General features: G+C 41.2%; 1 protein-coding gene across 2 annotated transcripts in view; it reads left to right on the plus strand.

Annotated features, from left to right (window-relative positions):
- HADHA (hydroxyacyl-CoA dehydrogenase trifunctional multienzyme complex subunit alpha) overlaps positions 1 to 24,767 on the plus strand; it is a 37,031-nt gene extending 12,264 nt beyond the window's left edge. For both annotated transcript variants that reach the window (XM_019643132.1, XM_019643219.1), the window contains 14 exons: positions 1,183 to 1,285; positions 5,331 to 5,453; positions 5,925 to 6,043; positions 7,987 to 8,043; positions 9,745 to 9,854; positions 13,486 to 13,620; positions 16,195 to 16,366; positions 19,584 to 19,670; positions 21,155 to 21,295; positions 21,720 to 21,788; positions 22,534 to 22,729; positions 23,410 to 23,524; positions 24,050 to 24,195; positions 24,283 to 24,767. In XM_019643132.1, coding sequence (XP_019498677.1) covers positions 1,183 to 1,285; positions 5,331 to 5,453; positions 5,925 to 6,043; positions 7,987 to 8,043; positions 9,745 to 9,854; positions 13,486 to 13,620; positions 16,195 to 16,366; positions 19,584 to 19,670; positions 21,155 to 21,295; positions 21,720 to 21,788; positions 22,534 to 22,729; positions 23,410 to 23,524; positions 24,050 to 24,195; positions 24,283 to 24,428 — 1,719 coding nt within the window. In that variant the 3' untranslated portion in view covers positions 24,429 to 24,767. The remainder of the gene's footprint in view (positions 1 to 1,182; positions 1,286 to 5,330; positions 5,454 to 5,924; positions 6,044 to 7,986; positions 8,044 to 9,744; positions 9,855 to 13,485; positions 13,621 to 16,194; positions 16,367 to 19,583; positions 19,671 to 21,154; positions 21,296 to 21,719; positions 21,789 to 22,533; positions 22,730 to 23,409; positions 23,525 to 24,049; positions 24,196 to 24,282) is intronic.
- Positions 24,768 to 25,557: the final 790 nt, after the last annotated feature.

Genomic DNA, 25,557 nt, shown 5'->3' on the forward strand with positions numbered 1-25,557 from the left:
TTAGGTCTATTTCCTCTTGTGCAAAAGGCATCATATGGGTATTCATTGTAGAATTTAGAAACCAAATAAAATATGAGTATATAGGAGCAATAACATTTTTATTCCTGGTATTTGTTTGTTTTTCCCAATTCTATTTTTTATTTTTTTAAATCCTTGGTCAAAAATATTGATCATGGTCCATGAAGAAGGATAAACATAAATAAGATACATGTCTTGCCTCTCTGTAGCTTATAGTTTAATCTGTTCCTTCTCTGCATAGTATCAGTTTTTCAAATTCATAGGTCATATTTCAAAGACCCTTTACCTGATTTGGATGATGTCATTGGTGCATTCTATAGAACCAGAAGAGGCCCATCAGGCTCTTGAATTCCTAAGGCGAGAGGAAGGACTGTCAAACCTGGAGGCTGCAGAGCAACCTTAATACCAAACTTGAGGGCCTGCTGAACCTCAGAACTTCTGGCACTATTGATTCCTCAGTGAAAACAAAGCTCAGTAGAAATACTCTTGGAGGAAAATTGATATGAGCTGGGCACAGAAAAATAGGAAGGTTTATCCTGTTAGTTTTCTGATAATAAATAGTATGCATTCCTTCATAGGAATTGTCAAGAGGATTTATTGAAAGAATGACTAAGCCTATATGTGCATAGAAAATATTGCTGAATTTTTTTAGTTTCGTTACAATTGGTATTTGAATATTGCTAGAAGCCATTCTTATAGTACCTACATAAGAAGCCCTTAGCTGAGTTCCACTTTTGTGAAGCCTAAAATTCTTTCTAAAGACATTGTCAAAACTATCAGGTTTCTGAGCCTCCACTAGCTCTAATATAGGTATTTTAAATATTATATAAATGATAAGGAAAGAAACTCAGAATGACATAAATGCACAATTTTAGGAAACATGAAATTATTTCTCCACCTTAATCAATTTCATGACAGGAATCCTACATATTGAGTTAAGAGATATAAAGACATTTGTGCTTCAGCTGAAGATTTCTAATCCCAAAAGTTACCTAAATGTGTATCAGTATAATAGAAAGTACAGCTGATTGAAAATTGCATAAAAATCTGGTTTGCCTTTTCTCACTCTAGTGTATATTTTGCACAATTGAATGATTTATAAACTATAATTGTCACTGTTAATTTTTCCCCCTTTATATACACTGATCCTTGCTTGTATGTTAGGTGGGTTTGCCTGCTGCTTTTGACATGATGCTGACTGGTAGAAACATTCGTGCAGACAGAGCAAAGAAAATGGGACTGGTTGACCAACTGGTGGACCCCCTCGGTAAGTGTTAGCATGCCTCTAGAGTTGGGCCTTGTTCAGTTATTTATTTTCTTAAAGAATTGATATCTTGAATATTTGTTAGAGTGAAACTCAAACTCTTAAGAAATGAGTCATCATTCCGAAGAGCGAAGTTTTCTAAAAATTACAATACTAAATCATTTCAACATCACTCCAATTCCTATTTTACTTTATTTACAATTTGGGCATCAGGAGTACAGAATTGAATCAAGTCATTATTTTTGGCTCTTAAATTACCTGTATCGTTATCCACGATCACACACTTTCATTTTTTGTGTGTTTTAATAATATAATAAACACATATGAAACAACCAACCTGAGAGTGGTCATCAAACAATAATTGTCATCTGCTGATATGTTACTTCCCCCGCATACAATTTCTTTGCCTCCCCTCACCCAAGGAGATCACTATTCTAGATTGTGTGTTCATCACCCTCTTTCATTTCTTAAAAATCAGCATTATGGAGATGTTATTTACATAATAAATTTATCAATTTTTAATATACAGTTTGAGTTTTGATGACTGTATACAGTGGTTTAAACACAACCACATCATACAGTAGAACATTTCTAGTTTTTTGTCTTCTTTCATTTAGCATAGTGCTTTTGAGATTCATTCATGTTGCATATGTCAGCAGTTTGTTCCTTCTTATTGCGGTTATTCCATTGTATGGCAAGGTATTCCATAATTTATGTATCCATTCACCAAATAATGGACAGTTGAGTTGTTTCCAATTTGGGGCTGTTCTGAATAAAGCTGCTATGAACATTCATCTTTATGTGGACATGTATTTCATTTCTATTGGACAAATACCAAAGAGTGGATTGGCTGGACCATATGATAGATGTGTGTTTAGCTTTTAAGAAACTGTCAAACTGTTTTTCTCAAAGTGGTAATACTGTTTTGTGTTCCTACCAGCATTGTATGAGAGTTCTAGTTACCAACCACTTTGCATGGTTAATCTTTTTAATTTTAGTCATTCTAATAGGAGTGTAGTGCTATCTCATTGTAGTTTAATTTGTACTTCCCCTAATGACCAAAGATACTGAGTTTCTTTCATGTGTTTCTTTGCTTTCTGTATATCTTCTGGTGAAGTGTCTGTTCAAATGTTTTATCCATTTTGTTTGATTGAGTTGTTTTTCTTATTGTTGAGTTTTCAGAGTTCTTTATATAACAGGATACAAGTCCTTTATGAGATCTGTGATTTTCAAGTATTTTCTCCCTGTCTGTGGCTTGTCTTTTCATTATCTAAGAGCAGAAATTCTTAATTTTGATGAAATCCAAGATCCTTTTTTTGTGGGGGGTTTTTTGTGTTTGTTTTTGTTTTTGTTTTTAAGCTGAGCCATCCTGCTACCTGTTGGCAGCTCAGCGGCTGCTCAGCTCGGGCTGGCTCGAACCGCTGTTGCTCAGAGCTCAAACTCCAAGATCCTTTTTTATGGATCATGCTGTTGGTGTTCTATCTGAGAAACCTTTTCCTAACAAGGTCACAAAGATTTTCTCTTATGTTTTCTTCTGGAGGTTTTGTAGTTTAGCTTTTACATTTTGGTCTGTGATCCTTTTCAGTTTATTTTATTTATTTATTTTTTTAGCTGAGCCATTTTGCCACCTGTTGGCAGCTCAGCAGCCGCTCAGATCGGACCGGGATTTAAACTGGCAACCCTGTTGCTCAGAACTTGCACTCTTGGGCGAGCTCTTAACCAACTGAGCCACTCGGCCAGTCCCGATCCTTTTCAGTTTAACTTTTGTATGAGGTAAAGATTGAGTTTTTTTTTTTTTTTTTTTTTGCATAGGAATATCCAAATGTCCTTCCACATTTGTTGAGAATACTCTTCTTTCCCCATTGAACTTCCTTGACACCTTGGTTGAAAATCAATTCACCCTATGTGTTTGGGTCTATATCTGGATTTCCTATTTCCAATTATCTATGTCTTTACTTAAGCCAGTATCATACTATCTTAATTATTATGTTTTTGCGGTATCACTTGCAATCAGGTAGTGCGACCCTCTCCAACTTGGTTCTCTTCTTTCAAAATTATTTTGCCTGTACTAGTTTCTTTGCATTTACATATAAATTTTGTAATCATCTCATCCATCCATATAAAAAAAAATACCCATTAGGATTTTGATTGGAATTGCATTTAATCATTGTACCAATTTGGGGAGAATTGACATCTTTAATACATTGAGTGTTTTCATCATGAATGTGGTATAACTCTCTCTTTATGTCATCTTTAATTTCTCTTAGCAGCTCTTTATACTCTTCATTGAATATATATTGCATGCGTTTTTGTTAAATTTATACCTAAGTATTTCATACTCTGGGCCAGTATACTTTTTTACTTTACTATCTCATTATTAATTACTAATATATATAATACAATTGATTTTTGTACATAGACCTTGTATTCTGTAATTTTGCTAAATTTATTAGTTCCAGTATCATTTTCTATAGATCCCTAAGGATTTTCTACATAAATAAGCATGCTGTCTACAAATAAAGACATTTTGGCTTCTTCCTTTCCCATCTGGTTGGCATTTATTCATTTTTCTTAACTAACTGCAATGACCAAGATGTTTAGTACAATACTTGATAGAATTAGTGAAAGCAGATATTGTTAACTTGTTTCAATATTAGAGGAAAGCATTGGCCCTGATGCTGTAGCGTATATGATGTAGTAGCTTTTTCATATATGCCCTTTATCAGATTGTGGTGTTCCCTTTTATTTCTAGTTTGCTAAGAATAGTTGTTGAATTTTGTCATATGCTGCTTCTACATCTAATAAGATGATTGTGGGTTTTTTTCTTTTTTAGTCTATTAGTAATGTCAGTTACTGATTTTTGGCTATTCAACCAACTTTGCGTTCCTGGAATAAACTCCACTTGGTCATGATGTATTAAATTGTTGGCTGGATCAGCTAAAATTTTGAAAGAAATTTTTATGTCTGGTCATAAGATAATGGCCTCGGAGATAATTTTCTTGTGATATTTTTGCTTGGTATTGGTATCAGGGTAATGCTGATTTCATAAAATGAGCTGGAAAATGTTTCCTCCTCTCCTATTTTCTGGAAAATTTTATGTAGAATTGGAATTATTTCTTCCTTAAATACTTGATAGAATTCACTAGTGAAGTTATATGGACTTGAAGTTTTCTTTGTTGGGAAGGTTTTTTTTACCTATGAATTCAATTTCTGTAATAGATAATAAGGCGATTTGGATTCTCCATTTCTTGAGTGAGCTGTGGTTGTTTTTCAAAGAGTTTGCCTATTTCATTTAAGTTGTCAGATTTATTGCAATAAAGTTGTTCATAATACTTCATTATTATTCTTTTTAATATCTTTATACTCTGTAATGATGTCTCTTCTTTCATTCCTAATATTGATAATATGTGTCTTCTCTCCTTTTCTCCCTAATGAGTCTGGCTAGAAATTTATCAACTTTATTGATCTTTTCTAAGAACCAGCTTTTAGTTTCATTGATTTTTTTTCTGGTTTTGTTTTCTATTTTATTGAGCTCTCTCTGCTTGCTTTTGGATTTAATTTATTCTTTTTCTGGTTTCTTAAGGTGGAACCATAGATAATTGATTTTAGGCCTTCTTTTTTAATATAAACATTTGAATCTGTAAATTTCCCTCTTAGTGTTGCTTTATCTGCATATTTTAATGTTATGTTTTCACTTCCATGAATGTCAAGATATTTTCAGATTTCTCTTGTGATTTCTTCTTTGACCCGTGTGTAATTTAGAAGTGTGTTGTTTAATTTCCAGATATTTGGGGCTGACTCAGATATCTTTCTGTTATTGATTTCCAGTTTAATTCTGTTGTGGTGAGAGTACAGTCAGTCCTTATTATTTGCGGGTTCCCTACCTGTGAGTCCATAGTTCATGACTACGCCACCTTCCAGTCTGGCCTGACATGGAAAGCTGTGCTAAAAGTGGGTTTTAGACCCTTTGGCTTTGGCATGCCTAGGTTTTTGCCTACCTGGGACTGATCTAAGCCTGATTTCCAGTCTGTTATGTTCATTTTTACAGGACCAGGATTGAAACCTCCAGAGGAACGGACAATTGAATACCTAGAAGAAGTTGCAGTTACTTTTGCCAAAGGACTAGCTGATAAGAAAATCTCTCCAAAGAGAGACAAGGGATTGGTGGAAAGTGAGTGTCGTTATTAAAGAACAAAGACAAAGCTTTCTTCCAGGGAGTTGAATTGTATTTGCTGTAAAGTTTAAATGAGGAAGAGATAAATGCATTATTTACTCGAAGTGTCAAGCCAGCCTTAAGGAGTATGACAACTCTGCTGTAGGGTCAAGTCCTGAACCTTCCACCAGTTAGTTAAAACCATTTTTTAAAAACTTTTTGTTTCGGAAAATTTTAGACATTAATACAAAAGTAGAATACTATAATAGTGTAATAAACACCCATGTACCCAACACCCAGCTTTAGCATTTATCAACTAATGAAACTATGTTTAAGGAAGTGCTTAGGTTGAAATTTAGATTTTGTGTATCAGAATAAGGATCAGTTCTTTCATGTCAGTAGAACTGCTGCATTTTTATTGAGTTTACAGAACAAACTAACAAGGAAGGCTTATTGCTAATAAATATCTAAAAGCATTTTACCTTACAGAATTGACATCGTACGCCATGAATATTCCATTTGTCAGGCAACAGGTTTACAAAAAGGTGGAAGAAAAGGTACAAAAGCAGACCAAAGGCCTTTATCCTGCACCTCTGAAAATAATTGACGTGAGTCTTTTCCCCATACTCTCAGATTTCTTATATTTCCTCCCCTTGTATAGCACAATCCTCTTTATTGTCATTCTGGATCATATGCCACTACAAAAATTCTTAATTCTGCTATTAAAGTAGAACTTACCAAAAATGAGGGAAGAGTATAGCAAGCTATGAGGACTCATATAAATTGATATATTGGAGGATAATCAGTGCCAGGCATACTTATTAGTTGATGAGTTTAAAACTACCAGTTATAAACCAAGAAGGAACCTATGTCATATCAATATAACAAGGCCAGTGAAATATTGAGCATTCATTAAGAGGTAGTTGAAACAAAACTGATGGCTGTATTCTGTCCTGAGTCAAAACCATTGTCAGTATCTAAAGTGTCTCATTTACTTCCCCATTGCCCTAATTATTAAAAAGAGTAATGACATAAAGAGGTTCTGAAAAAGATCAATCAAGGAGGATAGTTAAAATGATCACAGTGTTGATTGAAGAAACTTCTATCTAAAGGTAGACTTTAAAATGGAACCCTTCAATCTGCAAAGTCCAAGATTAAGAGAGCATATAATCAAAGACCTCAAAATTCTCTAATTTTGGATCAGTCCAGAGAGATATTCTGAGCAGAAGACACCAAAGTACATAAAGTATGAAACATGATCGCCTACCTCCCTCATCTCACAGTTTGGGCTGGTTAGATATATACATATGTGGTAAGGCAGTAACAGTATAAGGGACATTATAAAGCAGCGTAGGATTAATGCCAGATCATTGGGACAGAGGAAAATTGCTAAATGCACAGAGGAGGGAACAGTCACTGTGAGCCAGAGATCAGGAAGAGCGGAATTTGACCTGAGCCCTGAGAAATGGGTAGAGAAGAGGTGAAGGGAAGTGGTGCCAGGTAGGGTGGGCGTTTTGAGCAAAGTTATTGAAGGCAGTAAGCAGGAGGCTCTTCAAGGAGCCTATAATGAGATTGGTTTTTGTAGGAGGATCCTGAAATGTCTGCAGAAAGGCAGATCAAAGCTAGATTTTAAGTTGTCAATAATGAATTAAGAAATTTGATCTTTGAACTATATAGACCATAGAGAACCGTTTTCATGGCAGTGAGAAAAAATGGATTAGAAGGAGACAAAGTAAAGCAGTGAATTAGAAAGCTGTCTCAGTACCTCAGTACCTTGAAGTTTGAGTAAGATCCTGAGATATGATAGTAAAAATATGAAGGTAGTAAGAGGCTTGCCAAAGACAGATATGAGCCGAGTTTTAGAATATCTACATGTTGCATGTAGATATTTCAGGAAATTCAAGCATCAGTAGTTTAGACAGAGAAGTCAAGGGTGTAGATTTGTCTGTTTTTTTAATGTCATTCTCATACATGATGGTGATTGAGTACAAGGTTATTTCTTCATCTTTTATACTTGCCATTGTACTTAGGATAGAGCTTACCCCAAATGGTCAATTGAATTTCATAGAGTTCATGATTAATGTGATAATGCATAGAACGAGCAAAGGGCTGAAAGTGGAACTCTGGGGATCCACCTACATTTAGAGAACAGGAAAGAGGTGGGAGAGGTCATTTAAGCAGGGGGGGAAGGTCATGAAGAGGAACAGGTAAACCTATTACTGGACTTGGAAAGGGGTGATGACAACTCTTTCTCTGACAAAATACTAGGATTCAAATGTGGATAGGGAGGTGGATTTGAGCAGTGGAACCTCTCTGTTTTCCTATTCTGACTTTTTAATTCTTTTCCCTCCCATTTTATTTCCTTCCATTTTATGATAGGGTTAGCACTTGCTAAGTCAGTGTGAAGTAACCAGGCACTCAATCTTCTCTTCTCTTTCTCCAATCTAGACTCTTGACTTACTCTGTAAAAACTAACAACACAACAAATTTTATTCAGAATTATTGTACATCTCACCAATCCAGTCCAACAAGTACTTTATATGTTTTTTAGGTGGTAAAGACTGGAATTGAGCAAGGGAAAGACGTTGGCTATCTCGCTGAATCGCAGGTAAAGTTATTTCCTTCAATTTTTTATTATTACAACACCAAAGATCTGAAAGTGGACAAAACTGAAAACAGTATCCAAAGCCTAGCAAAAACTTTTTCTCCAGTAGTTATCATTTCTTATGATTAATCTCAGTGAGCGAGTAGATGCAAGGAAACCCTGGTGGTCCCCAGATATTTGAACTTGCTCTTAATAACAAGGGTATAACTAGGAAGAGCAGGGTCAGAGTTATAATCTTTTCAAAATGAATTGCTTGGGCGTTTTGTACTGTAGTCGGGCTGGTTTTGTTACGATAAAATGAATACATTGATAGAAAAGTACAATTCTTACTTGTTAGGGCCTAGAGATAAAACTTTGAAGCCCACCCTCTCTTCGGTAAATCAGAAAATGAAAAGAAACATTTTGTACCCACTAAAAGAAGAAAAGGGAAGCAGAAACCAGCCTCATCCCTTTCACTTTCTGAGTTGGCGATAAGACAGATTTAAGTGGTTTGGGTTGTTTTTAGGTTTTAAGTAGTCATTGAAGAATGATTGCTCTTTGCTAATAGGACAGAAGGTATCTGACTAGCTCGGGACAAGTTCCAGAGGAAACATTTCTGTACTGCATTGCTTAGTGCAGTTCACTTGGTTTATTCTTTTACATCATAACCAGGTACACACATAATAGTAAAACTGAAGCGTATTAAATGAATCAATAATTGTCCTCACTGTGTGTGTTGTACTCGGTGTTTCCTGTCTGTCCTACGTATCACAGCCCACTAAATCCATGACCACTGATGGATCTCTACCCACAGTTTGAAAAATCACTCATTTATTGAATAGAACCTACTGCATCAAGATTAGTAAAGCATTGATTCTGTAGAACACCGTGTCATGTTTTGTTAGGACATGATAGCAACTTATTAGAAGGAGTCTTTTGAAATACTATTGGAAACCATGTTATCGTGCCAGTAAATTCTAGTAATATTGATGATGATAATAGCTAACATCAAGCCCTAGTCATTTTACAATCGTTCTCATGTAATCCCCACAATATTATAAAATAGGCATAGTTTTTCCCATTTGAAGGATGAAGAAAGCTTCACAACTGGGAAATGGCAGAGCCAGGATTCAAACCCAGTTCTGTCAAACCCAGACTCTAAGTCTCATGCTCCTCACCACTAAGTTGAGATTTGTTTTTCTCCAGAAGTGGCAAGATACTTTTTAAAGTGGTAGGTACCATGTGGGCGACCTGCTACAGTGGAACGAGAACTGGAGTTGGAAGTCATACCGCCAGGGTTCGAGTTCCATTTCTTCCACTTTGAGGCAGTGTGGCTTTGAGCAAGGTCACTTAATTTTTCTGGTTCTCCTCTTCCCAATCTTTAAAATGAGAGTGTTGGTTGAGATGATTGTGAAGGTCCATTTTGGCTCTGACACTCTAAATCCATGAAAAAGGGTACCACAACCTCTGGTATAAAGAACGGGAGCTCAGTTAGGTCCAAAACCTTTTTCAAAGCAGTAGTTACAAAGTGCTGCAGATGAGAACAAAGAAAAAACAAATCAGTAGGAGACAGACTTCTGCGGCACAGGCACCACTGAGATTCCTTCTATCCTGAGCACATGGGTTTTGCATGAGTTACTCTGCTTCTCAGAGAAACCGAACCGAAGGAATCCACATCCCCGAGACTCAAGTTCTGCCTTTTCTTGTTTCTTCTTTAAATTTCAGAAATTTGGAGAGCTCACAATGACCAAAGAATCAAAGGCCTTGATGGGACTTTACCACGGTCAAGTCCTGTGCAAGAAGAATAAATTTGGAACTCCGCAGAAAGAGGTTAAGTAAGTTCAACTCTACCTAGAAAGCCCTTGTAGATTTCATTACATGCTAAACTTTTAGAGGTCTTTGAAGATCTACAGAGCTAGATTAATATCTTCAATCTCGCCATAAACTCCTTCTGTCCTGAACACATTGGATCCTTATTCCTATCGAGAACTTTTTTGGCTTTATGGTTCTGCCTGTGCTGAGTATTCTCCACGCCTCTCGGATGGCTCCTATAGAAGCTTTTGTGTCTTGGCCATTGATGTCCCCTAGAGGTCTGGTTTAGGTCCCCCCTCCCTAAATCAAACATACACTACGCCCTATTTAATGATCTTGTTTCTCCCTGTGACTTGAGATACTGTCTCTGGGAACTAATACTTCTCCCTCATTAGAAAACATAAAATTTCAGTCTAATTGTTAAAAGGTTGACCTTCTTTTCGCTTACAACCTAAGCATTTGAGATCCTACTTGACTGTTTCGTATCTACTCTCTTCAGCAAGGCTTTCAATGTTATGTTTCCTAAACAGCTCTTCAGCATCTTAGTAATGCCCCTAAACTCACCTTTTTGCTCAGTGGTTCTCAGCCTGGGTAATTTGCCCCTCAGGGGACATTTGACAATGTCTGGAAATTTTTGGGTTGTCACAACTCGAGAGGGAGGGATGGATGCTACTGGCATAATGGCTACTAGCCAAGGATGCTGCTAAACATCCTACAGTGCACAAGACGCCCTACAACAAAGAAGTATCCAGTCCAAAATGTCAATAGTGTCAAGGTTGAGAAAAGCAACTAATATTACTACCTTCTGTCACGTTTAATGAGATTTCAATCCAACATAGAAGATAAAACGGGTAAGAAATCTGGGCAAGACTGAAGATTCTAGCCAAGAGGTCTGATATCCAAATACAATGTGAAATCGAATCATAATTCCTTCCCCAGCACAAGTGGTGATCAGTACTAACCTGGGTGCATTTGTTCCACGTAACACCGACAGTATCTTGCATTCACTGGGTGAGGTAAATTACTTCCCTGTGGCAGTAGAATGATGATGGCCACTTAGATCTGCATCTCTTCACCCGTCCTACAGAAATCAGATGAACAAGGACAAAGCCACCCATTCCCCATGTGTAGCTTAAATAGAAGGCAGCTAATGCTGCTGACTTCTAATTATGTAAGAGGGAGACTTTATTGTAACAGGAAGGAAAGGAAGCAAAAGAGAAAAATATGAAGAGTCCTGCAGAATCACAAAATCATAAGACACACTAACTCCTACACCCATACTTCCACTGACCAAAAACAAAAATGTCAATTAAAGAGACTGCGTTTTGCGATAGAAAAGGGTACTCTTAAACTTAAAAACCTAGTTAGCCATTCCAGACTCCTACTCCTGTCTGCATATAACTTATTGTTATGTGTAGATAGTTTATAATACCGCCTGGAGGTGTTATTATGTACCAAATACACAAAAAAGACAGGCAACTTCCATATAAAACAAATAGAAGAAGAAGAAAAATTAGAATCAAAATACTTAAGCTTATGAAAATTCTCCCCCCGCAAGAAACAACCACAATGAAGAAGAAAATGTATAACAGAACACTTCCAAACTTGAATTAAATATCCTTAAACAAGCATTTGCAGATAAAAAAAAAAATCACCGTGAATCAAAATTCAAAAACTCAGAACTAAATGGATAGAAAAACATGATGATATAAGAGTTGACCTAACTGGGGAAATAAATTGAAGAAAGGGGTAACATCATCTTAGAAATGAAGACTGAATTATAAGGTACACAAGGCAGATAGGTTGAATTGAAAATTTAATAAAGAGCATTGAAGAAAGGATGTCAGTGATACCTCCACTTCAGTCTGTCTAGACCTTTTCCCCCTTGCCTTTATATTGGATAATAATTTTAATCCCTTATCTATGTTTTCTTAAATTAATTTTTATACAAAGAATGCATTTCTGTTCTCCTTTTTAAAAAACTATTGTAAATAAGGTTATATACCAGATGATACTGTTATGTTTATGATTGTAATATAAGAGGAATCTTTGTGTATGATCCTGTAACTAGCTCTTTTTATTCACTGTACAGTGTATATTGATACATAGCAGTTATCTCATTCCTTTTCATTTCCTGCTGATGGATTGATGGCTGTTTATAAACATTGTACGGCTGTTCATCGCAGCATGTCATCTTGTGCATAAATGCATTTCTGTAGAGTAGAGAATGAGATGTAGGTCCTTGGTTTTTGGTTTTTGGTTTTAATGAATTTGCCCTCCAAAGTAGGGCAAAGTATACTTCCATCAGCTCTGCATGAAAGCGCCAGTTTTTGTACACCCTCACTGATACTTTAAAATTTTTTTCCCAATCTGATGGGGAGAAAATACCGGGAGTTCATTTTAATTTTGATTTCCTAGATTATTGGGTAGGTAGAGCATCTTCATTTGCAATTTCTTTTTTTGTGAACTGCTTTATATAAGCTCTTACCCATTTCATTATCTTTTTTAATTGATATATGCATGTTCTTCATATTTCCCCAGAACAATCCTTTCTATGCTATAGAGCTTACAATTTCTTCCTATTCTGTAGTCATCTTAATATTGTGAGGTTATTTATCAAACAGAAATTTTTAATTTTGATTCAGTAAATGTATCAATCTTTTTTCAGCCCCTATTCTTTATATTTCTCTACCCTGTTTTCTCATTGTTCTCCAGATACTTAACTCTCACCACATAAATATTTTCTTATTACAAAACTACATTTAAAAGATGCTCCCAGGACTTGAAATTAGGTTTCCTTTTTGGGTCTTGAATATGATTTTTTAGCATTATAAACAGAATTGTTAGGAATAAAATATTATCCTGTGTTACAACCCTAATTTAGGTCTACAATGATGTAAACTTGGCCTTCTGTTGTGGAAAAAAAAAAATTTAGTTATATGAGAACATCCATATTGTTCCAGAACTATGGAAAACTATTTAAAAAGAGTAATCAGATATGATCTCTGGCCTTCAAAAAGCTTAGAATTTAATTGCGACAAAAATAATGCACACAAAGCTATTCCAGAATAGCGTGGAGTAAGCTAGTTGGTCCTGACAAGTTCAAGAGGAATTTAGAAGTGGAAGAGGCAGGAATGTGCGAGTATGGAGGTGTCGAGGGAGGGTAAGGTCTGGAAGCGAAGAAGCCATCCGGAAGACTTTTGAACTAATCCCAGTTAGGAGTGATAAAGGCACAGATTTCAGGAGAAATGAAAGATGACTGGAAAATGATAAAATCACTAACAAATAAGTAGTTGGAAGAAGAGAGGTTACTCTTGGGGCATGTCACTGCAAGTTGGCTTTTGTTTGGAAAACAAGAATAGTCATGTTGACTTAAGCATAAACCAGGTTGTTTTCAGTGATCTCGGACATGGTTGAAAATCAATAAAATTCTGTCTTGGATTGACCAGTTCTTTTAGACCTAATGAATTTTTGCATTTAACTTGGAAGGCAACCATTTACTAAAGGTATGTTTTTACAGATAAAAATGATTGAAATAACTTATTGTTGTGCCTGCTTTAGTGGGTTTAGTGGATGATAACTTGGGCAGTCTCCCACTTTTACTGAAATGATTCGGAGTTATTTACTCAAAGTCATTTTATCCTTGCCTTTCAGGCACCTGGCCATTCTTGGTGCAGGGCTGATGGGAGCCGGCATTGCCCAGGTGTCTGTGGATAAGGGCCTAAAGACGATTCTTAAAGATGCTACACTCACCGGGCTGGGCCGAGGACAGCAACAGGTGCTCAAAGGGTAAGCCTGCTCTCTGCCTTGGCCAGGGATTCTAATGGTTTTGGGTTTTGCTGTCACAGATCCCTTTTTCCTGAATAGGATGAGTACTAGATACTCCATAGTTAAGCCACATCTTCTTTGATTTGGGGGAGTGCCAAATGCTTCCTTCACTTCATTGTGTTACAGGTGTTATAAACCATTAACATCACTGGAATCTGTGCTCTTTAAGTGCAGAAGAGAAAACTTTATCTATTAGATGTTTGGGGTTTTTTAAAGATTTTATTGGGGAATTGGGGAAGGGAAACAGCGTTGTGGAATCAGGGAAGGAGAACAGACAAGTTGCTGTCCTTTTGTTCTTCAGTCTGGTTGTGGAGGACATCGCTTCACTGGCCCATGTTGGTATTATCATTGTACTCTTCCCGGGTGAGGCAGTCGCTCGCTGGCCATTGGACAGCCGCGCATAGTGGCTCGCAGCAGCTAACACTGGTTGCTGGCCGCTCACGCCGGGTGCCAGCCACTCATGGTAGCTTTACAGCAGCTCACTGTACCCCCACTGCAGTTTACGCAGCCGCTGGTGACTCACGGCAGCCCAGCTCCAGGTCGAGCTGTTGTTCACCATCTTAGCTGTAGAGGGCGCAGCATCACTGGCCCTCATGTAGGATTCGAACTGGGGCCCTGCTGCTCAGAGCTGGTGTCCCAAGCCAACTCTTAACCAACACGCCACTCGGCCAGCCCTCCATTAGATATTTTTAAATGCCATTTTTTTTATGCTTTGGTATCAGACTAGAAAATCTCACGTGTGGGAACTTTGATAGTTTCCATGTATTTGCTGTGTTGTTGTGAAACATTGAAACAGCATGACTCTCTGTGTCTCTGTAGAGAGAACAGAGGTTAGAATGTGAGGAAATGACGGTAACTGCACGTTGAAGGGAGGTCTGGGATCAGAGCTCCTGAACCTTGTATTTCTTGCTGGCGTTACTGTCCAGAAGCAGTTAACTGATTTGGTTCCACAATGTCTGAGGCTTTACAAGACTCTCCATCTTACCTCTGAATTAATAAAGGGTAAATACAATTCTCCCTCCTGCCCACCGACCTCCTCCCCCCCCACACACACACACATACGGCCTGTTCTGCAGAGGGGGGAGATGGAGCAGCAGCTTGGTAGACTGGGAATTGGTTTCCACTCAGCCCTCTGCCCACTGTAATGGACAGGCTGGCTGCACTTAGCCTGTCCAGACTGTGACTTTTAGCTGAGTGAGCATTTTTTGTCTCTTAAATGGTTTATATAGCTTAAGCATGTTTTTACCCCTTTTCTGCAGAGAAGCTCACATATTGCTACCATAATGCTTTCCAGGTTTAGTCATTTTGGCAAATTTTTGTAAGATAGCAAGGAGTTGGAGTGAAAGATTCTGACCTAAACAACAAAAAAGATGGCACGTGCTAGATGACAGCATTGCCTGAGACCAGCCTGCAAGCGTCCCCAAACAGCATTTCACACAGTCACGAAGCGAGAAGTTGCTGCTCTAGCTTAGCTTTCTCCCCTTGATCGCTTTTGGATCCAGGTGTCTCCGGTTTCCCTTTTTACCTCAGGAGCCTAAGGCTCTGGTGAATGCCCCTCACCGTCCTGCTGACTTGACACATACGTGTTTCCTGTCCTCCCTTGGAAATGGTTTCATTGGGCATTAGAATGAGAGCAATTAATAATATTTTGAACTCTGACAAACCTCTTGTTTGCTGATTGCTGACATGGTTGTCAGAAACCAGGAGGTTTGAACCCACACTTTTAAGACTTGACTACTTCTTTGAACTTCTCTTGTGGCTTTAATTTTTCTTTTGGTTAAGGAAATTAGTGAATGGGGTTTAGCTTCATCCTCCAATCAGAGGAAAACTCTAGGTCATTTATTCTGAAAATGTGGTCAGATTAAAACCTAGGAGAGCCTCTTTTCCTTGGCAATAAAAAATAATCAGGTAAATGTCTGAGTAGCAGAAATCCTTTTTAGCTCTCTGTGGGAAAGAAGAAACCTTAAGTTAATATTTTATGTAATCAATACAATATGCTACTAGGTATTGACTGGGGAGCACATTAAAAATATAACAAATAATGCTGGGTCTCTGTCCTACAGAAGATTACAATTACAGAGTAACAAAATGGTATGTAAGCAAGTATATAAAGCCATGTGGTCTAGGACACTGGTGGGCTGTTTCCCCTTTTGTAGGTAGAGAATTACCATAGCTGCTCTTCTGTTTTGCCATTCTATAATAGTATTAGTGTTTATTCCTCTTGGCAAATTTCACAGTTTTATGAGTGGTGCAGTTTATGTAAGTTGGGCATTTAGCGGCATCTTATAGTAGAAAGAATGTGGACATGTGGGTCAACCTGCCTTTGAATCCTAGTGCCCTAGGCACCCTAGGACCCAGCTGTTTAACCACGAGTCCCTCTGAGCCTCGGAGCAACTCAGCACCTTCGAAATGGGAGTAATACAACCACTTCACAGAGTTGGTGAAAATCACACAGCATACTGTCTGGCCCACGGACACTCAATAAATGTTAGTTTCCTGTTCTTTCCCTCTGACTAGGAATGTGTTTTTTTCTAGATTGAATGATAAAGTGAAGAAGAAAGCTCTAACATCATTTGAAAGGGACTTCATTTTCAGCAACTTGACTGGGCAGCTCGATTACAAGGATTTTGAAAAGGCCGACATGGTGATTGAAGCCGTTTTTGAGGACCTCAGTCTTAAGCACAGAGTGCTAAAGGAAGTAGAAGCGGTAAGTAAGGGGCCTGTGGTACTTGAATCCTAGTGCAGTGAGTGGAGCACACAGAGATGAGGCTTTAAAGGAACTAGAGGAAACTCATGGTTCTTTTTACAGGGCTGTTCATTTCCAAACCTAAGTTTTTATGTGAGCTCATGCACATTCATATGTTATAAAAGTCAAATCTAAGTCCTATGGGAAGAAAACCAAATAGCTTATTAACCTAATCACAAGGTTTGTTAGCCTTAGCAGGGAGAGTTCAATTACCCAAACACACAGATAACCTCATGGAGTACAGCCAGATATCTCACCATTTGGGGTTGGCCGTAAAACATAACTAAACTTCTTCAGGGCTAGGCAGCAAAGGAAATAGGGGAGAAATAATTTCTCCAGGAGGATTCAAATGTTCATTTTGTGGAAATGCTGCTTTGGTCTTGATCCCAAATACTCTCCATAGCCAATTCTTGAGATGAGATGGCATGAACAAAACCAGTACTTGAAGTGGGTGGTACAAAGAAAGACCCCAGGAAAGAAGAAATGGCAGTAATGGCGGCAGGAGATAAATCCAGGCCTGGACTAGCCTATAGCTAGATAAACAGAGTGGGGGTTTATAAATGATGGAAATGAAATGGCGCTGACCTGGCAAGAACCCAGGTGTCTTGAGTAGTGGGGCTGTACTCCTGAGATGCCTGTCCATGTGAGGACAGCCCTGCTCTACTAAAGACGGACCCTAAGGAGGGCTTAGAAACTAAAGACAGGCAGCTGTGTTTGGGAAGGGCTGCACCTGTGAGACACACATTCCAGAATCTTTTCATTAAATGAAGTGTAATGCTGCCTTCAGCTGAGGCAGAAAATTCAGAAAAGCTGGGTAGATTGTGTTCCACCTGCGCTAGGTGGCATTTCAGCTTAGAAATGGAGATGATGTTCCCATGGCTTTGAAGGCACTGCTGAGTCAGAGATAGGGGTTCTGCGCAGCAGCAGAAGCACACGCAGCCGAAGAGGAGAGAAGAGCATTTACTAACTGACCGGGTGGCGGTATTTGCTTTTGGAAAGCCTGGGTTTGGGAGTAGCAGAATGGAGGGAAGTTGGTTAGTTTTAGCAGTTGGGAAGCCAGCGGTCAAGGAAAAGAGGAAAAAGAGGGACCACCAGATCAAGAGAGGACAAATCAATATAGTAGTTCCAACTAAAACATGAAATTAAGGGAGGAAAGAGACGGCGCAGAACCTGGAAGGGAGAGAAGTAAAGCCGAGGGTTTGATGTGATCGTGCAGTGAACGGGGGAAAAGGAACTCTACAGGAAAGGGAGCAGATAGAGATGAGAAAGGGAGGATTCTCGGGGAATCACTGATTTTTAGCAGATAGTAAGAAGAGAAGAGATGCCAGCTTTGGCTAGAAAGATTATTACTAAAGGTAAAATCCAAAACATTAGGTATGTTTTAGTTACTTCTATAACATGTTGGATGCCTTTACTTTTTTAGTAAGCTAGTGAGGTCATCTACATAGGAGATACTCAAAGAAGTTATTCAGAAAGAGAAGAAAAGAGTGAAGTCCAGAACAGGCCTGTATTTAGAAAATTAAGGAATTTTAAGTGAAAGACCTTTCGGAGGGTATCAAGTTCATTTTCTCATCTGGCCTCTGCTTTCTTTATAAGAAAATTTTAAAGCTAAATCTATATAATACTTCAAGGTTTTCAAACTTCTCTTCCTCTCCACAGAACTAAACTGAACGCACTCCTTTGACTTGCTTCATGACCCTGTCTCCAGACCCCACATGGTCTAGGTTGTCCCCTTTCACATCTTCATCATGTCTCAGTGCTCTGTTGCCGTGTGACAAACACTGTGAAAGCAGCTCCCAGTTCTGCAGTTTGGGGAAGGCTCCGCAGATGTGGCTGGGCCTTCTCCACATGGTTTCACTCAGGGGCACTCACGTGACTGCATTCAGCTGAGCCGCCTCAGTGCTCCTCCACGTGGCTTCCTCTACTGGCGGCCTGTCCTCACTTGGTGGTCTAGCCAGACCATCTCTACAGCATGGCCGCTGGCTTCCAAAACAGCGAAACCAGAAGCTACTAAGCTTCTTAAGGCTCAGCCTGGAACTGGCATAGTCACTTCTGCAAGTCACAGGCTAGCCCAGATTCAGGGGGAGGGGAAGTAGACTCCCCTCTGGATGGGACAAAAGAGTTGGGAATGGTACAAGGCGGGGAAGAATTTTTGCCAGCCGTCTTTAGTGACGTTGGTTTCCTCTTCATAGAGAATTTTACCACCAGCATTAGACATCATACCATCACACTCATATTAGAACTTGAGACTATGTTAGCTCTCTTACACTCATGTGCTGCTGTTAACTCACATTTTTTGATTAACTAAAATCATAGGATCTTTATAACAAGCTTACTACCAAGCCACATCTTCGTCATCAGGTACCTATTCAGTTCCTTTTTTCCCTTCTTTAAAAAAAAAATCTCAATGCAGTACTTTTCCTTTATCCCCATAATAATTGCTCTTATTTCATACTCAGCTTTTCAGTGTATTGAATGTATCTTGAACCTTGATTCTCATCTTTGATGTTAGGATTCTTCCTGTCCTAGATTTGCAAAAATTCATCAGGTGTGCCTTCTATGTTTTTATCCAGGCATATGTTTTTATCCATGAATAAGTTAGGACCATGGACAGAATGCTGAGAGGGCCTACATTAGAGATTATTCTCCAGGTTGATAAAGCTAGTAGTTAATGGTATTCATGTACTATAGATAGAATTACAGTGGTGAACCACTTTTTAGTAACACAGTGTATAAAATGAGATAGGCATGCATGTTATGGCTTATTCTTAAAAAATTTAAGGGTGGGGGTGTCATAAGCTTTCAGACTTGAGGGCAGACCCAAACTAGAAGGATTAACACCCGTGCTGGAACTTGAAATGAATGAGATTTGATTCAAGGCCATCTTTTCAGTGTTTATCTAAAGTGTCTTATTTACCTAACTACTGGGACAGGTTAGGGTTAGGTGACCTTATGATGGGCCAAAACTAGGAGGCTGAATGGGAAAGAGAACAAGGCCAACACATTCCTCCCCACAGATGCCCAAGGTAATCACAAATGCCGGATGAATGGTGTCTGCTGTCTGAGCAGTCTGGGTAAGAGGATGGGCTGGGCCCAGGTGTCACTCATTAGCTCTGCTTTGGACTTGACTCATTTCCTAGACCTACATGACACATTCTTAAATGCTTTTCCCCTGCAGGTGATTCCAGATCACTGTGTCTTTGCCAGTAACACATCTGCTCTCCCAATCAATGAAATTGCTGCCGTCAGCAAAAGACCTGAGAAGGTAAATTCTGAAGAGAAGAAAACTCTGAAATGTTTTACTGCTTCAGGCTCACTGATGAAGGCTTAGAACATAAGAGACTGGTGTGGATTATGAAGTAGAGGGGGGTGACCATGAATTCCAAAAAACTAGGCACAAAAAAAGCTGGTACCATGACCCGCGTGAGATGCAGGAACAAGTGGAGTCCAACTAAAAATACTTTCATAGGTGATTTGCATCCTTAATGGATATAATTGTTCAAGTTCAGACTAGAAAGCCAACCTTTATTACAATTAGATATTGTATGCTCCAATTAGACAAGGGAAGCTCCAAAATATCACTTCAGCTACATAGAAGACTCTGGTTAACTGTCTAGGATGGGTTTGGTTCCAACTCCAGACCCAAGACGGGAGGGTCAGGGGTGCGGTGAGAGGGTCCACCCATGGGTCCACTTGGACCTTCTACCCAGGACATAAAGGGGTGGGTATGGAGGCACTTCCAGTGATTTGAAATGATGCCTAGAAATGTATCTTTGGGCTTCTGCTATCTACCAGCGTAATCAAGTGAAAGCGAAAGCACTCGAGAAATAAAACACCTCACCTCTCAGGAGGATACCAGTTAGCCTCATCTAACCAGAACCAGCCAAAGGAGGGCAGGCCGTAGAAAAGACCTTTAAGCGTTTCAGAAGGTTGATACACAGTCTATGGACTAAAAACACAAAGCCTACTTATTCCTATTCTAACAGCTTGCTAATGCAGGGTAATCTTGTTTCCTAGCACACAGCAGATTAGGAGTGATGCGGGGCCTGATAGGGGCAGGCTCAGTGATGGCAAGCACAGGGCACAGGGAAAGGGAGCAGCTGGTAGAGTAACACTAAGGGAAGACACAACAACAGTCTAAGGGTAGGCAGACAGCCTGGCTGTGTCACATCACTCAGCGCTCCTCCACAGCATTTCAAATCAGCAGGGACCTGTTGTTCCTTTGATGCCAGCCTCATTCTCCGCAGTGGAGTGGAGCAAACATCACACTTTGCAGCCTAGCCTGCCAGTATCTTGGATAGCTGCCACCTGACCTGCTTGCCTGTGTCATTTATACACAAGTAAGGTGCCCAACCATCTCAGTTTGCCCACGACTGATGGCTTTCTGCCTGCCCCTCCTTCCGCCCCAAAATGGACCCTCTCACCTAAACCATCAGCCTCATTAAGCGGAACCTTCATTCTTCCCCAATAAATCGAATTCAGCCTTTAGCCGTGATTCTGGCACCTGTTGTTGGTAGGGTTGATTTCCCTTAGTGAAAGGCCCTAGAAGCAGATGGAAGAGGAGGATTCTGGGAAGCTCACCCTGAACACACTGAACTTTGGATCAAAGAACCATGGAACACAACCACTCGCCTGTATCACGTGGTACTCCTGTATCACTGCCTTTCTCCAGTGCTTTCCTAGCAGAAAAAGAATGCTGTTAGGTTTCCTTGTCAGCATTAAGCTGTTGGCTTTCTGTTCCCCTGCCAGGTGATTGGCATGCACTACTTCTCTCCTGTGGACAAGATGCAGCTGCTGGAGATTATCACAACCGAGAAAACGTCGAAGGACACAACTGCTTCCGCCGTGGCCGTGGGTCTCAAGCAGGGGAAGGTCATCATTGTGGTTAAGGTACGGAGCTGTGTAATAGCGGAGTGTTTGGAAAAGTTTTATTGTGATTCCTTATACCTCCCAGCTTGGTGGTAACTATTCTGGGACAAATATCCCGACTTCTGATGTTTTCCCCTTAGTTGTCCACAGTATGGACAGTGGTATTGACTGTACCACTGAGTCAGAGTGGGCATGTCTGGAATATGGCAGGTTCTCCCAGCCATTCAAGACCTTTCATGTGGCCATGAAACTTTACGCTGTGCTTTTGGATTCAAGCCATTCTGCCCCTGGCTATGGCTTCCCCTGCAACTTCATTTTAAGGACTCTGATTGAGATGATAATCACCTTGAATTTGAAATGACATCTGGGGAAGGAAGACCACTTTCAGACTCAGATAGTACCCGCAACAGAGGGGCCAGCGAGCTCATGTTCTCTCCCTTGGCAGGATGGACCTGGCTTCTATACCACAAGGTGTCTCGCACCCATGATGTCTGAAGTCATCAAAATTCTCCAGGTTGGTATTGCTCTAAGAATGTCGGAGGCATCTTCCATGCCTTAACCCAGTCCTCCAAACAGGTAATGTCAAGATGAGCGGTCTCTTCTGATACACTAGCTCCTGACTCTTCTCCAGGAAGGCCCTTTTGTACCCTCCCTTTCCGCACAGTGGTGGGAAGTCATGGGCTTGTGCTGCCAAAATGGGCAGAATTTTAGCTCTGTTCCTTTAGCTTCCTCTCTGCTCCACTGTGCTGTTTCTACGTCCCTTTTGAGGCAGGGACCATTCGGAGCAGGGCCCACTTGGTCTGATTGGTGCTGCATCTGCTTCTGCACAAGCAGCCCCCTCCGTTGGCCATACAGGTCATTCACCGGCGGGAGGGGGTGGCCCCTCCTCACCAGGAACTTAGCAGACATGGGGATTATGGGGCTTTGTAGCATAGCCCCTTGGTCATGTCTCTTTCTGTCATAGAATCTCATTGTTCTTGAGACTCAGAGTTACATACGAGGAAAAAAAATGAATAATTTTTTCATCTCTAGACTTTATCTTCAAGTGCTGTAGGTTAGGGAAGGCTCAGACTTCCCCTTGTGGCTCCCTAACCGCTTGTGTTTCCCTGGGTGAAACAGTCCAGTCCTGGGCCTGGCCAGGTGGCACCAGAAGAGAAGCAGGTGTTGCCCACGCCTATTTCTGAGAGCCGGCCCTGGGAGCCCCTGTGGGGGAACGGGGATGGCCTTCCCCTGAAGTCCCTGCTTTATGTCCCTTTCAGGAAGGAGTTGACCCCAAGAAGCTGGACGCCCTGACCACAGGCTTTGGCTTTCCTGTGGGTGCCGCCACACTGGTGGATGAAGTGGGCGTGGATGTCGCAAAACACGTAGCGGAAGACCTAGGCAAGGCCTTTGGGGAGCGGTTTGGAGGTGGAAGCCTAGAGCTGCTGAAGCAGATGGTGTCGAAGGGCTTCCTGGGTGAGTCGTGTCAAAGAAACAACTGGCACCGTTAGTCACAACGTTCTGAACAGTTTCTTGAGACCAAAGAGTTACAGAGGCCCATGTGGAAGAAGAACATGTTTCCTAAACACACCATGAGCCTATAATCATAGGAAAAATGATTTCATGACCTTTTAGTCTGGACCTGTGGATTATGGACGGAAGGCGGACTCTGGCCTCCTGAAGTGCTGCCACTTCCTGGCCAAGTTAGGCTAGATTGACAGGCGTTTTCATCCCGCCCAAGGCCTCTAATACATCTAGGATGCTGCACTGGCAAGCTCGCATCCAGGTTTCACCATGTTGTCTGGCCGCCTATGTGGAGGCAGTAAAACCTCTAAGTAGAGTACACAGCTGAGGCCCACCAGAGAGGTGGCTTTCTGTCTTAGCAAAGCAGCAGTAAGCGCTAGGACTGACATTGCATATCTGGACGTTAAACCTCACTCAAGTGGCCCTACCCACCCAGATACACAGACTTCCAAGAAGCATCTTTTTTCCTTCTTTGTGAACTCTTCTGTGAAACACTAAATTTCTAGGGTTAGCTAGATATACACATTCAGGAATACAGAAGAGAGGCAGGAGCTCTATAGCAGACTAGCAGAGAAGCAACTTCTCAGGCCTGGACTCTGAATTTATAACTTACCTTTTCCTGCTTCTTTTAGGTCGCAAGTCTGGGAAGGGCTTTTACGTCTACCAGGAGGGTGTGAAGAGTAAGAGTTTGAATTCTGACATGGATAGTATTTTGGCAAGTCTGAAGGTGCCGCCTAAGCCTGATGTGTAAGTCAGTGGAGTAGCGCACAGTGTGGAAACGTTTCTCATCCGCCCAGAGATTCTCAGCCCCTCCTTCCTCTCTGTTACAAGCACCATAGCTGACCAAAAAGAAAACTGCTGCCGGCACAGAACTTGATACTTTTGCCCTTCCGCACGCACACCCCTTCATTCTCTGCCAGGCACTGGGAGAGAATGCAGCCGAGCCCTGGGAAGACCCCTGCTCCAGCATTCCCTCTGGAGATCCCAGAGAACAACTAGGACAATAGTCCCGGGCCTCTTCGCCCTCCAAACCCTTTATTATCATTTGTAATTAACAGCTGCTGCTGTCAAGAGCCACTATCTACTCTGTTGCAGACCCTGTTCTGGGTTCATTAGGGTACATAGCTCTGTACTGTCTTTTCCAAGGGAAAGATTGGCCTGGCATCATCTCGAGAGCTGCAGGTTCAGTACTGGTTGGCCCTCATTCCCGTGCGGCCACTGCAGCCCTTCCTGCCTACTCTTCTCTACCTAAATGTCTCGCTCTTTTGGCAGCTCCTCTGATGAAGACGTCCAGTACCGCCTGGTGACAAGATTCGTGAATGAGGCTGCCCTATGCCTGCAGGAAGGGATCTTGGCCACACCCACAGAAGGAGACATCGGAGCCGTCTTTGGTCTTGGCTTCCCGCCCTGTCTTGGAGGTTGGTCTTGGAGGTTGGGGAGTTAGCTTGCTTTGTCCTAGAGCCCGTGTTGCTGTCTCCTTCATCCAAGTCCCGTTTCTCCATCAGGGCCCTTCCGCTTCGTGGATCTGTATGGTGCTCAGAAGATAGTGGACCGGCTCAGGAAGTACGAGGCTGCCTATGGAAACCAGTTCACCCCATGTCAGCTGCTAATTGACCACGCTAACAGCTCTACCAAGAAGTTTTACCAGTGAGCAGGCCCCTGCTGACTTGCACACTAACCCCAACTACCGGCAGTACTAGCATCTAGAGTTACCAGAACAACCAGAAGGAAAAGCAGCTCCAGCCCTGGTGTGTGCCTTAAGTGCCTTCAGCTAGGACTGTCTCTCCCTCCTGGTGAAGTCTGGCTGTGTTTGCACTTCATGTTGGAAGGTGGAACCCACTGCTCGTGAATTTATCAACCCTGAGACCCAAAGTGGCAGCATCGCTGGAGCCATGTTTGCTGCCTCCCAGGAGGCCAGTAGAGGCCAATGGTGAGGGCAACTCTGCACCCGGCCAAACACAGAATAACAGTAAAACCAGACTTATCAGCCTCCCTGCCTGCTTGTTTATTTTTTCCCTGTCTTTGCCTTTCTGGTTTAAACCCCTTTCAGGGAGTGCACCGGAATAAAGCCCTGTGCTTTCATGATAAGAATGTGTTGAGAGAGTTCTAGGCAGCACCTTAAGAGAGAAGCCTTTTAAACCTGTTTAAATGCGTTGGCTGGGCTTCTGCTTACAGCGGGGAAGTGCCGCTGGCTAACCAGAGCAGCAGATGTTAACAGGTACGGAGGACCAGGATATAACAGACTTCTTCCCTAGATTGCACCTCCTCATTGCAGTTTTACCCAGTTCTTTTCTTGGTGTGACTCATTCACACATGCTCTTCAGGATGTTTGGGGAGAGGCTGGAGTTAAGCAGAAGAGGTAACATTTTCCTGGTCAGTATATCCTGTGTGTCTTGGCTGCCCCAGAGCATGGAAGAAGCCTGCACAGACCAGAGGCAGCACGTGTGAGCAGGACAAGGAATGCCACCAGCCCACCACCACCTCCATTCTGCCAGACCCTCCACTCTTCCCCTCCCCCCACCCTCTGGCATGGAAAGTTCCTACACTTGTGTCCTGGCAGCAGTGCCCAGTCTCGGTAACAGCATCGGGGCTTTTAACTGGGTCTGGCAGAAGGACCCATGCTGAGTGTGCGCAGAATCATAATTCAAGTCCCAACACTGTCTGTGCCTTCTCAACTCTGAGATGTAACCCATTGCTCCTGCCTCTGCGCCAGTTGTGAGTACTTCAAATACCTCCCTGGTCCAGCTGTTGCTGGGACAGGCAGGCGAGGAGCTTAGCTC

The sequence above is a fragment of the Hipposideros armiger genome, unplaced genomic scaffold (genome assembly GCF_001890085.2).
Source record: "Hipposideros armiger isolate ML-2016 unplaced genomic scaffold, ASM189008v1 scaffold_0, whole genome shotgun sequence".
In the NCBI taxonomy this organism is placed as follows: Eukaryota; Metazoa; Chordata; class Mammalia; order Chiroptera; family Hipposideridae; genus Hipposideros; species Hipposideros armiger.